The 17,318-nt window shown below is 42.1% G+C and overlaps 1 protein-coding gene across 1 annotated transcript in view; it reads left to right on the plus strand.

The window, feature by feature from the left end:
• The window catches only part of LOC125266229 (endoplasmic reticulum chaperone BiP-like), a 36,301-nt gene extending 20,122 nt beyond the window's left edge, over nt 1–16,179 (plus strand). Inside the window, exons 5-8 of the mRNA XM_048186702.1 lie at nt 3,679–4,072; nt 13,824–14,058; nt 15,134–15,301; nt 15,493–16,179. Of these exons, the coding sequence (XP_048042659.1) occupies nt 3,679–4,072; nt 13,824–14,058; nt 15,134–15,301; nt 15,493–16,058 (1,363 nt within the window). The 3' untranslated portion in view covers nt 16,059–16,179. The remainder of the gene's footprint in view (nt 1–3,678; nt 4,073–13,823; nt 14,059–15,133; nt 15,302–15,492) is intronic.
• Nucleotides 16,180–17,318: the final 1,139 nt, after the last annotated feature.

A 17,318-nucleotide genomic window follows, 5' to 3' on the forward strand; every position in this document is an offset into this window, starting at 1 on the left:
TGGAGACGCGCTCTGAACGGATCTTTGAATCAGTGCAATCTTTTGAACAGCTGCAATATGATCAGTCCAATTTGAGAATGAATTGTCAATGTGATTTGTGAACTGATTTAACAGGATGACTGAAAAGAATCAGTTTGTGCACGAATCGGACACCGCTTTTGCATCTCTGAGCATGTGACGATTTCTTCATTTTAAAATAATGAATATCAATATGTTTTATGAAATGTAGTGGAGTAAAAAGTATGATTTTATGCTTTGGAATGCAGTGAAGTAAAGGTAAAAGTTAAAAGTACTTTGTTACTGTCCACCACTGGCTTTCTCCAGCAAAGAGGACCATTTTTCGAGGCGTGGTTTAAGATTCGACCAAAATGCAAGCACGACTATCACCTGCATGCATCGAGTCAATTCTATCCTCAGTAAACTGGTTAAAGCTAGGCCAGTCACTTACTGTCAAACAGTTTGAAAAACTTTGTCGAAGCAAGGTTCTAACATCGGACGCTTACCTCACGGGACAGGGAGCGGTCCTAGAAGGTCGCTCGACTCAAGGTCTGTGGAGGGGGCACCATCTTTCCTGACTCATCAACTGCCTGGAAATGATTACTGTCTTTCTTGCAATCAAGAATTTCCTCCTAGACCTCAGGGGCCACCACGTGGTCATCTGCTCAGACAACACATCGGTGGTCACCTATTTAAATCACCAGGGGGATTTGTGCTAGCGTCCACTCTGCAAACTGGTGCACCAAATCCTCCTGTGGTTCCAAGGAAAACTACTATCACTCAGGGCAGCCAACCTCCCTGGGTGCCAAAACCAGGGAGCAGACATCCTGTCGAGACAGGGGCTGAGGCCCGGGATGATCAGAGGCTCCACCCTGAGGTGGTGGAGCAGATGTGGCGGTTGTTTGGTCAGGCACAAGTGGATCTGTTTGTGTCTCGAGAGATGTCTTGCTGTCCACTGGTTTTCCCTCATGTATCCAGCTCCTCTCGGACTGGATGCCATGGTTCAGATGTGGCGAAGGCTCCCGGGAGTTCTGGAGAGAGTTCACTGGGACAGGATTCGTCTCACCTTGATCGCCCTGCGACGGCCGGGCAGAGTGTCTAGTGTCTCTCCTCGACAGCTCTCCTTGGGAGATTCTGTTAAAGAAGGGACCTCAATATTTTATCCCTGCCCAGAACTGTGAAAGCTGTGGGCTTGGCCTCTGAGGGGGCCCAGTTCATAGACTCTGGTCTCTCAACTGAGGTTACTGAGACCATTCTTCACTCTAGAGCTCCCTCCACAAGGAAGCTGTATGCCCTGAAGTGGAGAGTTTTCACTTACTGGTGCAGTGGTCATTAGCTGGACCCAGTTAACTCCCTGAGGTCTGAAAATGCGCCGGCGCATTTTGCAGGATTTTTTTCACATTGCAGCAAAACAGACTTAAAATACTCCGTCATTTCTTGTCATAGAGACATGTCTTATTTTATTTGTGTACACTCAGAGTAAAAACATAATGTTGTGCTTTTTGTAAAATAAAGAAAACTAACATGATGCGTGATCTCTCCTCTCCCTCTGAACGAAGTCCAATCTGATAGTTCTCAGAAAATGAACTGTAACTTATGAATACTAATGACAAAAAAAATGACACTTACGTCTAAAGAAACGTTGAAATGTCAGGTGTTAAATCGTGCAAGTTAAATCGAAAACAAACATTGTGTTTATGTAATCTGTATGAAAAGAGAGCCATGTCAGAAGTCTGTGATTCAGCTCATTATCTGCTAATGCGGCCACGCCCACGGAGCCAGCGCTATTCAGACGCAAATTCAGAGGCAATACATGCATTCATCGTCTCAATCGTGTGTTTATTGTCTTGAAAAGTGTTTATTTGGACGTTAAAGCCATGGTTAGCGATCTCTAGAAGACATGCCGTTAGTTCCTAGTTCCTTTTCTTCTTTATATGAATTTGTGGCCTAAAGGTGTACAGAGAGCGCCCTCCGGCTGCAAGTATGAATTGAAAACACCATTCCTGAAATGTCCTCTTCTTCTTTAGAATAATTTGTGGACTAAATGTGCACAGAGAGCGCCCTCCGGCTGCAAGTATGAATTGAAAACACAGTATCCAGCACTCATAGTGATGACAATATATATTACTTCTCAGTATAGAAAACTGACATAAATATATAAGAATCCATCAATATTTCTCCAAATGTGCATGCTTTTAAGCTAAAAGCCTATATGAAATGCCATAGAGGGAACATAATTGTTCAGACACTTTGCATCACAGAAATACATTATACTTGAAAGAATATAATAGAATACCATTATTTTAAATTGTAATAATATTTCACAGTATTGCTGTTTATGATGAGCTGAGAAATTATTACAGAGGGTTTTTTTCACAGCCTACCTGACTGAAAGGCCTCATTAATATGCAAGTCATTTAAGGTCATTATTATGTGTTTCTTTTGTCTTCTCAGGTGTAAATGGCCCATTATTCATGCAGATTCACGCCTCCACGCATACTGTGTTTCTTGACAAAATGTGTCTTACAAAAACTAAATCAATATATTGTTTTATATGAAGGAGTAGGCAGCATAATTTTTACACAATTCTGAAGCAAAACCCTAGTCTACAACCTCCAATACCCAAAAGTCTTGTGAACACAGATTTTTGGCCTTATTTCAGTGACTTAAGTTTTTTGTTTTTTCAATAACCACGCATAAACATTATTCCTTTAAAAATACAAACATGTACATACATGTTCCTCACATATTATTGTAGCCTAGTTTGTGAATACAGTGTAATGACACTTTTGTCATTTATATGTTTATGAACAACTGAAAAAAGCACAAATGTCAGAGCATGTCAAAACTTCTCCAAGCTCCAAATCAGCCTCAGACTCCAGAGGGTTAACTGGCCTGTTGGTACAGTGCTGGAGATCCTGCAAGAGCGATTCACTGCAGGGTTATCCCCATCCACACTAAAGGTTTATGTGGTGGCCATAGCTGCTTACCAGATTTCTTTTGGTGGTATGTCCTTAGGGAGAGACCCCTTGGTAACACATTTCCTCCTTGGCACTTTGAGGCTGAGGCCTGCAGTACGCACTAGGGCAGGGGTGCCCAATCCTGTTCCTGGAGATCTACCTACCTGCAAAGTTTAGCTCCAACCCTGATAAAACACACCTGAATCAGTTAATTAAGATCTTCAGGAGCACTTGATAATTACAGATAGGTGTGTTGAGCAAGGTTGAAGCTAAACTTTGCAGGTAGGTAGATCTCCAGGAACAGGATTGGGCACCCCTGCACTAGGGTACCGGCATGGGATTTGGAAAGCTCCAAGACCATTCCCTGGCTCCCTTTGAGCCTATTAAAGAGGTTCCAGTCAACTTACTGACTCTAAAGACATTGTTCCTCTTGGCTATCACTTCTCTTAAAAGGATAGCTTTGCTTATGAATTGGCCGGACACAATCACCACAGCGTCATTCGACACAGCGTCTTGTTCTCTCTTCAGGGAACCAAGGCAAACTGTCCTTACCGAAGAGTTATTGTTTGGACTGTTTGTCTGTGTTTTGACCTCTGTCTGTTTTGATGGATTACGATTGTAGATTACCCTCTCAATAAATACTGCATTTGGATCCTCAACCTTTGTGTCTTGGAGCAGTACATGACAGTAAACCTGATGGACGTCTTTTTGCTCTTCACAGAACTGCCGCCGCCATTGCTTACGGTCTGGACAAGAAGGACGGTGGTGAAAAAAACATCCTGGTGTTCGATCTGGGCGGCGGCACCTTCGATGTATCCCTGCTGAACATCGACAACGGCGTGTTCGAGGTGGTGGCCACCAGCGGAGACACTCAACTGGGCGGGGTAGATTTTGACCAGCGCGTCATGGAGCACTTCATTAAGCTGTACAAGAAGAAAACTGGAAAGGATGTGCGCAAAGACAACCGTGCCATGCAGAAGCTGCGCCGTGAGGTGGAGAGAGCCAAGAGTGCCCTGTCCACCCAGTACCAGGTCCGCATCGAGATCGAGTCCTTCTTCAAGGGTGAAGACTTCTCTGAAACTCTGACCCGCGCCAAGTTTGAGGAGCTCAACATGGTGAAATAATTTTAAGCTTTCTCACCTAATATTTATTTTATTTCATTATTGAAATAATTTTTATTATTCATTTACTTTAGTTTTTTAATATTTATATTTATTTAATTAATTTTTACTTAAAATAAATAAAGTAAATAGAAATATTATTTTAAAAAAAAGCTAAAAGGAAATTAAAAATAAAATTAGAAAAAAAAACTTGTTTTGGTCCGTGTAGTTCTGTGTACTTTTGCACCCATTCCTTTTTCATTTTTTTTAACCACGTTGTTTTAACGGTTGTTGTATTTTTAAATGCTATCTTGATTACCAAAATTTTAATTAAAACCGAATACACAAATTTCATGGGCACAAAATAAATATTATCTTCTTTTCAGATTTTTGTTTATTACGTTTTGCATCTTTATAAACAAAAATTTAAAATAGACAGATTAAAGTTGAAGAAATATCAATTAACAAGTTTTCTTTTGTAAAATTGTTGTTTCTCCCACTATTATTTATTTTGTAAAAAATAATACAACTTTTTTTTTCATTTAAAAATTCTAAATTTAATTTCTATTGTTTTGCGTCATACACAGACACTGAAGTGCCCTCTAGTGCCTTTTCCTCTGGTGTCAATAGAATGGCTTGCATTAAAAGTCTAAAAAGATGACATTGATTATTTTTCATTCGTTAAATTATTATTATAATAATTATTATTATTATTATTATTATTATTATTATTACATTTATATTTTAATATAAATAGCATTATATATAACAAATAAACATTAGGCTATAGCCTCTTGTTTAGCGCTCCAACACATTGTCGAGTTCCCGCTTGTGGTCTCGATCCCATCCTTTTTCGTTTTTACTGTTTTATATGAATAAAGGCCAAAATGACATCTAAATTACTGTGACTTTTTTGTCTGGCTGTTAGGTGTTTTATATTGTTTTATATCGAGAAATTGTTTAGGATTAGGTGTGGCTTTAAAGGCTATAGCCTACGCTATGCTGTTCAAATTGAAAATATACAAACCTATGTTATGATGACAAAATTATACCATGTCATTTTCATGAAGACAAAATTCCGGCGCTCTTTGCCTCATTGGAGGTTTGGCATGAAATGTTTCTCAATTCTCACTGAAAGCAAGGCCTTCGGGCGCGTCACTGGCTTACATGGCTTAATCCTACTAAAAGAAGAAAGAAATTAGACAATATCACTGTCTTAGTACACTAAGCTACATTAAGCGCTTTCATTTTTCACGTTAAGCGCTTAGAATGTCCTGCTTCTCTGGGCGAGATTGCAGCCAGTATAGCATTCTCTTGGACATGCGGCAGTAGTGGACCTCTCATGAGTGAGAATAGGTTGACTTTTTAACGGGAACAAGAGGGGCGCCATCTCACTCGTTATCATGGTTTCAGAGTAATTACTCTCGAAAGTGTGGGAGAAACAATTTAAAGAAAGAAAACGTGATTAAAAAATCTAAAAATAAGCCAATATTTTATTTTGTGCACATGAAAAGTGTGTATACGTTTTTTTTTATTTAAATTTCGGTATTCAACATAGCATTTAAAAATACAATTATTTCAATTTTATTTGTTTTATTTTAAATTTCCTTTTAGTTTTTTTCGTTTTCATTTTTACTTAGGTACTAAATTACTAAAAACTAAGATAAAAATGAATAAAAATAGAAAATAAAAATATTAAAAATTACTTATTTATAAGTAAAATATTAAAATATTAATTTTAACATTAAAATAATAAAAAAAAGACTTATATTTATTAAGTATATATTTATTAGTTCTGAAGCTAAAGTTTGTATAAACAAACTTTGATGTTGGCTTGAGAAAGCCTTAATGGGCAGCCTGAGTCAAAAGTATGTCTGTTCGGTGTTCTGGAGCTGGACCCACCACTAAATAAATCTGGAGAGAGTTTCTTTAAATAAATTTATTAGGGCTGTAACAAACAATTATTTTGATGATCAATTAATCTATAGATTTTTTTTATCGATTAAGCTATACAGGGAGTGCAGAATTATTAGGCAAGTTGATTTTCTGATCGTATTTTTTTCCCAAGCACATTTTACCAATTCCAATCCACATCAATCTTAATAACTACTATTAATATTGTTTTTAATCATTTATAAGTGATATATAATTGTTCATGAAGGCTGGAAATGAAAAATGCCTTATATTCAGGTGTGCAGAATTATTAGGCAAGTTTTCTTTTACAGGCAAAATGAGCCAAAAAAGAGATTTAACTCAGACTGAAAAGTCAAAAATTATTAAATACTCATGAGAAGGACGCAATACTAATGCAATACTAGAAATTGCAAAGTTAAAGCATGACCAAGGGACAGCAAAATGCTCATTGGGTCAGTGGGGTCAGACAAAAACAGGTGGAAAAGAAAAGACACATGTTAACTGCAAAATAATTAAGAATTAAGGTGAAGAATTAAGTGTGAAACCATCAGGAACCCTTTAGTCTCCAGCGCCACCATTTTCCAGAGCTGCAACCTACCTGGAGTCTCCAGAAGTGCAAGGTGTTAGGATCTCAGAGACTTAGGTTAGCTAAAGAATCCTAAAAAATGACCTGCACTTGATAAGAATCACAAGCTGAAGTGTTATAAAATACATTAAGACTGGGTTTTAATAGGGCTTATAGACAGACAGCTTGAGAGTGACTCCTGATGGACCAGCACCACATCCTCTTGTACCACTGTTTGAAGAATTTATCCAGAATCTGGCAGTAAGGTGTTTGAGTTCACTTTTAGTCCATCTCTTATCCTGAAATGTCTGTCTTGCAGAGATGGACTAAAAATGATCTTCCAAAACTTACTGCCAGATTCTGGATAAATTCTTCAAACAGTGGTACAAGAGGATGTGGTGCTGGTCCTTCAGGAGTCACTCTCAAGCTGTCGGTTTATAAGGCCTATAAAAACCCAGTCTTCATGTATTTTATAACACTTCAGCTTGTGATTCTTATCAAGTGCGGGTCATTTTTTAGGATTCTTTAGCTAACCTAAGTCTCTGAGATCCTGAGACCTTGCACTTCTGGAGACTCCAGGTAGGTTGCAGTTCTGGAAAATGGTGGCGCTGGAGACTAAAGGGTTCCTGATGGTTTCACAAATAATTCTTAATTATTTTGCAGTTAACGTGTCTTTTCTTTTCCACCTGTTTTTGTCTGACCCCGCTGACCCAATGAGCATTTTGCTGTCCCTTGGTCATGCTTTAACTTTGCAATTTCTAGTATTGCATTAGTATTGCGTCCTTCTCATGAGTATTTAATAATTTTTGACTTTTCAGTCTGAGTTAAATCTCTTTTTTGGCTCATTTTGCCTGTAAAAGAAAACTTGCCTAATAATTCTGCACACCTGAATATAAGGCATTTTTCATTTCCAGCCTTCATGAACAATTATATATCACTTATAAATGATTAAAAACAATATTAATAGTAGTTATTAAGATTGATGTGGATTGGAATTGGTAAAATGTGCTTGGGAAAAAAATATGATCAGAAAATCAACTTGCCTAATAATTCTGCACTCCCTGTAGAGTATTTTTTGGCACCACTTTATGTTAGATGTTTTTGATTACTCGTACTAACATCTGAATTAATCATTTAAAGGTGCTCTAAGCAATGTCACGCGTTTTTAGGCCAAAACATTTTTTGTCACATACAGCAAACATCTCCTCACTATCCGCTAGCTGCCTGTCCCCTGAACACACTGTAAAAAAAAAACACAGTCTCTGTAGTTGCCACAAGCTCCAAAAACGGCAACAAAAACAAACTGGTGCAGCCTGGACCATGAAACAATAAACAGTGCCCCAGCCAATAACCGACAAGCAGCGTCAATACGCAAGCTACTTACATTTTAAATGCGTGTTCATGACTGTTTCAGGAAGCATGGAGGGGAGGAGCAGGAGGGAGGGTCTAGCTAGCCTCTGTTTTGTTTGACAACACTTCGAACATCAACAGAAAGTTACTCCACCCAGGATCACTTAGAGCACCATTAATTATTTGTAAATACATGTTTTCACATTGTACTTATATTTTTAAAAATACCTGCATGTATCTACAGCTTAACTTAATTTCTATAATTACATAAGGACACCTAATAAAAAGTGTAACTTTTTTTTTTTTTTTTTTTTTACATTGAATCTATTATTTTCTGATTATCAGGGTTTTCACAGGGCAGTAAAAAGCATTAAAAGTCATTAAATGGATTTTGCGAAAATTACATTTTATTCCTACAGGCATTAACTTTTTAGATAATTTTGAATAAAATAATAATACTACTGTCACAGACACGCCAGGCTCCACCACTGTCCAATCACAGCGCACTCCCTCACCAGAGTACTGATCACACACCTGCACCTCATCAGCACCGCAATCAGCCAGCACTCAATAGACACGCACACACACAGTCACCGTCCGGTCTCGTTCGCATTAAGGACTATGCTCCATGCTTACCTCAAGGACTATCTGTGCTATACTTACCTGTCTCTAGGGTTTCCAAGTTACCTCCTGTGTTTCCCGTGTGTGTATCTCGTCGATCTCCAGCGTCTTCATTCAGCTACCAGCCCAAGGATCTTCTCTCTGCAACATGCAAAGGACAGTTTTACCATTCATTCATTCATCAAGCACTTTACCAATGTCTGTTTCACTTACCTGTTTGCCATATCTGCTCTGCTTGTGTCAATAAAAGACCTTACCTGTGATCTTCCGTCTCTGACCAGTCTGTATGGTAACAGAAGACCGGACCATAACAGTCAGACACAAGTATGAGCCAACCGGATCCCTTTCAAGAGCTCGTAGATGCTTTGCGGCGAGCACTCACCACCAACCCTTCACCATCACCACCAGCGATCACCAGCAGCAACACCACCGCCACTTCTTCAGCCACAGTGTACACCAGTCCCATGGCCAAACCGGCGCCCTTCTCTGGATTGGCGGAGGAATGCAGCGGATTTCTTCTCCAATGCTCGCTGGTCCTGGAGATGCAATCGCACTCATATCCCAACGATCAATCCAAGGTAGCGTTTATCATCTCACAATTACAAGGCAAAGCATTACAATGGGCTGATTCTCTGTGGATGCAAAATAATCCAGTTCTCCAGTCATATTCCAGCTTTGTCATATTCAAGTTTTTGGAAAGCCTATCTGGGATTCATCTGTTGGTGAGACACTTTATACCTTAAACAAGGCAGAATGACTGTAAATGATTATGCTCTCAAATTCAGAACTCTCGCTGCCGTGAGTGGATGGAACGAACAAGCTCTGCTGACCTTGTATCGTCAGGGATTAGATCCCCGAGTGCGATTGCATCTCGCTGCATATGAGGACACCATCAGGCTTGAACGCTTCATACAACTCTCCACTCGTATGCAGTCGTGTCTCGAAGAGCACCAGGGCCAGCCACAGCTCAACACCTCCTCCTGTCGACCAGAGTCCATCAGCCCTCTAGAACCAGCATACGAACCCATGCAACTGGACTCCAACTGACTCACGGTAACTGAACGGCAGAGAAGGCTGACCCAGAATCTTTGCTTGTATTTTGGATCCTTTGGGGCATGTAATCTCCGCATGCCCAATTCGTCCTCCTCGTCCCATGATGAGTGCCACCATCCGTTCCATTAAAAAGATGAAACCACTCACTACTGTTGTAAAACTTACTGCTGCTGATGTTTCATTTCCAGTCAATGCACTCCTCGATTCTGGGTCAGCCGGCAACTTCATCTCAACTACAGATTGGTGTGCTGCACGTTGAGAAGATCCATCTGCTGGTTCTGGAGGAATCCACTGCTGACGTGATATGAGGGTGCCCGTGGTTGGAGCAGCACAACCCAGTCATCTCATGGAGTACCGGCGAAATCCTGAAGTGGGGCAACACTTGTTTCATGAACGGTTTTTCCAGTTTTCCTGTACCATCTTCACCACGTCCCGAACATCTCTCTGTCTGTGCCACTTCCATCGAGAGTCCCCTAGTAAAACATTCTGTGGATATACCATTGTGTTACGCCCCCTTCAGTGATGTTTTCTGCCCAAAAAGAGCCTCCAAGCTGCCTCCACACCGGCCATGGGACTGCGCCATAGATCTGCTACTGGGTGAGTTAGTGCCAAGGGGAAAGATATATCCCCTTTCCATCCCGGAGGAGAAGGCCATGGAGGAGTACATCGAGGAGGCGCTGGCACAAGGATACATCCGTCCATCTACTTCCCCTGCTGCTTCCAGCTTCTTCTTTGTGGCAAAAAGGACGGAGGCTTGCGGCCATGTATTGATTACAGAGCACTAAATAACATCACTGTTAAATTCAGATATCCCCTTCCTCTCATCCCAGCGGCCCTGGAACATCTCTGTGGTGCCACTGCCTTCACCAAGTTGGACCTCCACAGCACGTATAACCCGGATACGTGAGGGGGACGAGTGGAAGACCGCCTTCGTGACACCTACTGAACACTACGAGTACCTTGTGATGCCGTATGGCCTGGTCAATGCCCCCTCTGTATTCCAGGATTTCATTCATGAGGTGCTCTGGGAGTTTCTCCACAAGTTCATCTTGGTTTACATCGGTGACATCCTGATTTACTCCTGGAGCATGGCCGAATATCACAACCATGTTGCGGAGGTCCTGAAACGCCTGAGGGAATTCCAGCTCTTCCTGAAAGCCGAAAAATGCTCCTTCCATCAGCCCTCAGTGCAGTTCCTTGGGTATAACATCGACAGCAGTGGCATCCGGATGGACGAAGGGAAGGTGGATGCCATCAGGAACTGGCCAACTCCCACAACCATCAAAGAACTCTAACGATTCCTCGGCTTCGCCAATTTCTACCGTCGATTCATCCAAGATTACAGTACAATCACCAACCCACTCACAAGCCTCCTCTGACATAAGCCCATATCTCTGTCCTGGACGCCAGCTGCCACTGAAGCGTTTAACACCTTGAAGAATGCCTTCACCACCGCTCCGCTCCTGGTACACCCTGATCCCGACAAGCCCTTCGTCATGGAGGTTGATGCTTCCACCACCGGAGTTGGAGCGGTACTGTCGCAGCAGCAGGGGAACACCAGCAAACTCCATCCATGTGCCTTCTTCTCCCGCAAGCTCAACCCGCCGGAGGTGATTTACGACATCGGCAATCGAGAACTCCTGGCCATCAAGTTGGCACTCGAAGAGTGGAGGCATTGGTTGGAGGGTGCTAGACACCCGTTTCTGGTGCTTACTGACCACAAGAACTTGGAGTATCTGCGGGTGGCAAAGAGACTAAACCCCAGACAGGCCCGCTGGGCCTTATTCTTCACTCGTTTCAATTTCACAAACTCCTATCATCCTGGATCAAGAAACGTAAAGGCAGATGCCTTATCTCGTCTTTACACACCTGAAGAGAGCTCTGAAGAGCCTGAAACCATCCTTCCTGAGAAACTCATCATCAGCCCGATCACCTGGTCAACGGAGACCATACCCTCCTCCAATGCCTCCGCCAACACTCCGCCGGGTTGCCCACCGGGCTTGCAGTATATCAACAGGACACGGCGCACTCCACTCATCCACTCTGCTCACACCTCACTAGGCACTGGCCACCCGGGGGTCAATGAAACCCTCTCGTTGCTGAAAGAACATGGCATCTGATGTCAGAAGGTACGTGCAGGGATGTAAGGAATGCGCCATCTCGAAGAGCCTACGTCATCTACCATCTGGCAAGCTCCTTCCTCTGCCCGTTCCCAACCGACCATGGTCACACCTAAGGGTGGATTTCATCACTGACCTGCCTGGGGACTGTACCTGTATATTTGTGGTTGTCGATAGGTTTTCTAAATCATGTTGTTTGATTCCTTTAAAGGGACTGCCTACTGCAATGGAGACTGCGGAGCTCATGTTTAACCACATATTCCGGTACTTTGGCATTCCAGAAGACATTGTATCAGACAGAGGACCTCAATTCATCTCTCGGGTCTGGAGAGCCTTCTTCTCACTCCTAGGTGTGACCGTCAACCTATCATCAGGATACCATCCGCAGTAGAACGGCAGACAGAGAGGAAGATCCAAGAGATCGGTCGCTTCCAGCCTACCAATCAGGACAGAAGGTCTGGCTGTCAACCCTAGACATCCGCCTGCGTCTACCCTGCAAGAAGCTGAGTCCCAGGTTCATTGACCCATTCACCATCACAGAGCAGATCAACCCGGTCACCTATAAGCTACAGTTACCCCCTGAGTACCGCGTTCACCCCACATTCCATGTGTCACTCCTTAAACCTCACCACCTTTCTGTTCCTCTCTCCACAGGGCCTGGCGTGGACGAAGCCAAACCCCCCCTTCCACTCATCCTGGACGACGGCGCAGCTTATGAGGTTCGAGAGATCCTGGACTCCCGGCGCCATGGTGGTCTTCTTGAGTATCTTGTGGACTGTGAAGGCTATGGTCCTGAGGAGCGATACTGTGTTCCACGCAACAACATACTCGACCCCAATCTACTGGACACTTTCCACGCTACTTATCCCAACAGACCTGCACCTCGTGGAAGAGGACGACCACCATGACGTCGGGGTCCTCGGCCCTCAGGAGCGGGCCATGGAGGGGAAGGGGTACTGTCACAGACACGCCAGGCTCCACCATTGTCCAATCACAGCGCACTCCCTCACCAGAGTACTGATCACACACCTGCACCTCATCAGCACCGCAATCAGCCAGCACTCAAAAGACACTCGCACACACACACAGTCACCGTCCGGTCTCATTCGCATTAAGGACTATGCTCCATGCTTACCTCAAGGACTACCTGTGCTATACTTACCTGTCTCTAGGGTTTCAAAGGCTCCAGCGTCTTCATTCAGCTGCCAGCCCAAGGATCTTCTCTCTGCAACATACAAAGGACAGTATCACCATTCATTCATTCATTCATTCATTCATCAAGCACTTTACCAACGTCTGTTTCACTCACCTATTTGCCATATCTGCTCTGCTTGTGTCAATAAAAGACCTTACCTGTGATCTTCCGTCTCTGACCAGTCTGTACGGTAACAAATACCAGTTTATTTAGAATATAGGCTTCATAATTAATAACTGATTTGCTGTCTCAAAATATGTACACTCTTGTGATACACATGCGGAAGCAGTTTTGTAATCGTCTCCGGCTGGTGCAAAATTGCCATATTGCTGTTTTGGACAGCGACAGGCTAGGACCTGGATGAGTAAAATTGGGTGCTTCTCAGATGAAAGTGCCAACTTAGCAACTTTTTTCCTAGAAACCGCATTGTGACAAATCTAGCAACTTGTTGAAACCTTATTTAGCTTCACATTATTTGACACCTCATTCGTGGACCTATGACAAACGTTTCGAGAGGAGTAGCGCACAAAACTTTTGTGTGGAATAATAAGTATGCAAGAGAAGCAAGCGCCACTAACTAGAATGTACATTTTCTGAAGAAAATGTGGGTGGAGTGCTTGCATCTGATTGTTTGCTAAGGAGTTGTTAGGCAGTTGCAAAGGTGTTGCTAGGCGGTTGCTAGGGTGTTCTGGGTGGTTGCTAAGGTGTTGCTAGGTAGTTGCTAAGGTACTTGAGGTGGTTGCTAGGGTGTTCTGGGTGGGTACTAAGGCATTGCTAGGCAGTTGCTAAGGTATTCTGATGGCTGCTAGGGTGTTGCTATGCGGTTGCTAGGGTACACAGGCCAACATAATGACCGACGAATACATGTACCATTACACCCCTAATAAATACATGAGTTTTTATTAACAAATCTAAAATAACCAGTGTTTTTTGCATTTCCCCTTGCAGGATTTGTTCCGCTCCAGCATGAAACCAGTGCAGAAGGTTCTGGAAGATTCTGACCTGAAGAAGTCTGACATCAATGAGATCGTCTTGGTCGGTGGCTCCACTCAAATCCCCAAGATCCAGCAGTTGGTGAAAGAGTTCTTCAACGGCAAAGAGATTTCCAGAGGAATCAACCCCATAGAGGCCGTGGCGTATGGAGCCGCCGTTCTGGCAGGAGTTCTATCAGGACAAGACACCGGTAAGTCCGTCTCCACGTCCAGAAGGTTTGAATAAAGGACAATTAATCAATTACCACTTAGGCATCCAACGATTATGACAACAAAATAATTGAGTTAAAATGATTATTGTGCTGTATTCGCAATGATGCTCTCGTTTTAGTTTTTGTGTTAGAAATCCCTTGCACCACTTCTCACTTTACAGCAGTGACTCACCCTCCCTAAATGTTTAATAGCCTTCAGTAGGGTGTGGAGAAGTGCACTACAACATTAGTGCAGCATACGTTAATCTCAATTATATTGATATATATATTATATTTAGGGTACGTTTACATGACAACGATGTACTAAAAACAGAAAAGTTTCTCCTTTGCGTTTTCCTCGTATTGACAATTTTGACAAAACAATCCCTGTTCACACGGATCTGCGAAAACGACTAAAAACCATTTATTCTGCTGCTTGGCCAGTAGATGGCGATGTCTCTTTGTAAAGAAACACTATGCACCTATAGACTAAACATGTAACACGTATATGCATGACATCACAGTTTTTACAAATACGCATTTTTGTAGTATAGATGATAATGGTATTGTTTTCAAAAACTGTATCTTGTTTTCAAAAGTTTGCATTTTCAGGCCCCCAAAACACTGTTGTCATGAAATGAATGGCTGAAACACATGAAAAGTTTTCTGTTCTAGTTAAAAGCTGTCGCGTAAACGCCCTCTTATTTTGTTCTTATTTTTACATTATTTACTTTAAATAATTAATAAAAATTTGCATTGCATACTAGATTATATATACATATTTAAGTTATTATGTAAATTAAATATATGATGAAATAAATGTATAGTAATAAAGAAGTTAAATATATGTGTAATTTTAGTATTATTTTTTATGGTAAATTATATTCAAGGAAATCCACTGTTAAAAAGACGATGTTTAAAAAAAAAAAAAATCGAAGTTCATGATGTTTCCAAAGTTAACAATTAATTGTGTTAAATTATCATGACCTCAATATTTACCAAAATAATCTTGAGTATGATTTTGCATCAATCAACCCCTTTTTTTGAGAGATGTTTAATGAATCCTGTTGATCAGGTGACCTGCTGCTTCTTGACAGATGCCCTTTTACCCTGGGCATTGAGACCGTTGGAGGAAATATGACCAGGCTTATTCCCAGGAACACTGGCGTGCCCACCAAGAAATCCAAGCCCTTCACTACCGTTTCTGACAACCAGCTGATCGTGACCATCAAAGTTTATGAAGGTAAGCCAAAGATTTCAGTGTCAAAATGAATATCTTTTTGAATTACACTTGAAAACACCCATGGTAGCTGACATTATGGAAAATCACAAAAATGCATATGTTTTGCTACACCTTAAGCCATTTTATAAGCCGTCTTTAATCTTCAGAATAGAATCAGTTCTGATTCTCACTCTCTCTCTGCCTGTTTCCAGGTGAACATCCCCTGACCAAGGATAACCTCCTTCTGGGAACCTTTGACCTGACCGGCATCCCTCCCGCACCCCGCGGCGTCCCTCAGATCGAGGTCACCTTTGAGATCGATGAGAACGGCATCCTCCGCGTCACTGCTGAGGACAAAGGCACAGGAAACAAGAACAAGATCACCATCACCAATGCCCATAACCGCCTGACACCCAAAGACATCGAGCGCATGGTGAACAAGGCCGAGCGCTTCGCCGACGAGGACAAGAAGCTGAAGGAGCGCATCGACGCCCGCAACGAGCTGGAGAACTACGCCTACTCTCTGAAGAACCAGATCGGCGACAAGAAGAAGCTCGGCGGCAAGCTGTCGTCTGAAGATAAAGAAGCCATCGAGAAGGCGGTCGAGGAGAAGATCGAGTGGTTGGAGTCTCATCAGGAAGCAGAACTTGAAGACTTCCAAGCCAAGAAGAAGGAGCTGGAGGAGGTCGTGCAGCCCATCGTGAGCAAGCTGTACGGCAGCGCGGGCGGCCCGCCACCAGAAGAGGGCGACGAGCAGGGCGAAAAGGACGAGTTGTAGATCGTCCAGTGACTCTGTTCAGTTGCGTCGATGCCCTCGCCTCTCTAGAAGTGGCACTGGTGTACATATTGAACATTTTTGTACGAACCGAGTGACCAGGAAGCCACAAATCTCTTTGGGAAAGACTTGTGGGGTCCTTTAAAGAGTTGCATTTGTTTTCCTTTTTCCTCTTCACTCTGGTGGAGATTTAGTCAGCCTGGTTTGAGGTTTGATGCTGCTATTCTCAGGCAGTTCTGGGAGGGAGGGAGTTCAGGGGTTCTGGGTAAATTCTTGTGTCACATGCAAAAAGTTATCAAATTAAACAAATAATAAATGTTTCATACAAAATTATCATGTGAGTGTATGTGTGTGAGTCAAGTCACTTTTATTTATTATAATACATATATTAATCTCTTACAATGCAGATTCTTTCAAAGCGTAACATAAGGAGGAGTGTAACTGGAGGCGAGCGTAGGTAGTTCCCAAGTGCAGTTTTAATAACATCAATCCAAAATACAATAACAACCAATCAGAACATGACCATGAGACAGGGGAAGCACACAGAGAAAAAAGTAATATGCGCACACCCCAACTAAACTGAGGGCAGGTGCTCGATCATCAAAGTCACTCCAGGATAAACCAACAAAAAACTGCACACTGCCACTGCTGCTCTCAGAATTTATTAAAAGGACAACGTTTCGACCAAAGAGGTCTTCGTCAGGTCAGGCAAACAATAGATAGTGACAAAATGGCAATTACTTTATATTTTCTCAGCATAGTCAATAACACCTGATACAATTAAAAAATCCAAATTTAAACCTTTTGGAGAAAGTGTATTCAATGTATAAATGTAAAAAGCTTCCCTCTGTAGTAAGATTTTGTCAATATCACCACCCCTTCTAGATACTTTAATTTGTTCAATGCCTAAGTAACAAAGAGTCGATAGATTATGTTTAAAAGAATCAAAATGCACAGCAATGGGATTTTTTGGTCCTTCAATCGAATATTACTTCTGTGTTCAGCTATACGCGTTTTTAAACACTGTTTTGTTTTACCTATATAGGCCAAACCACAGAGACATTTGATCATATAAATTACATTTTTAGTATTGCACGAAATTATTCCCTTAATCTTAAACTGTTTCCCTGAGTGCGGATGACTATAAAAGTGTGACATTTTGTAGTAAAATTACATTGTGCACATTGTCCACATCTATAGTTGCCATCAGGGACTGAGAAGGGATTCGTGGATCGTTCCGATTCTTGGTCAGCTCTAACCAAC

The sequence above is a fragment of the Megalobrama amblycephala genome, linkage group LG4 (assembly GCF_018812025.1).
Source record: "Megalobrama amblycephala isolate DHTTF-2021 linkage group LG4, ASM1881202v1, whole genome shotgun sequence".
Classification (NCBI taxonomy): domain Eukaryota; kingdom Metazoa; phylum Chordata; class Actinopteri; order Cypriniformes; family Xenocyprididae; genus Megalobrama; species Megalobrama amblycephala.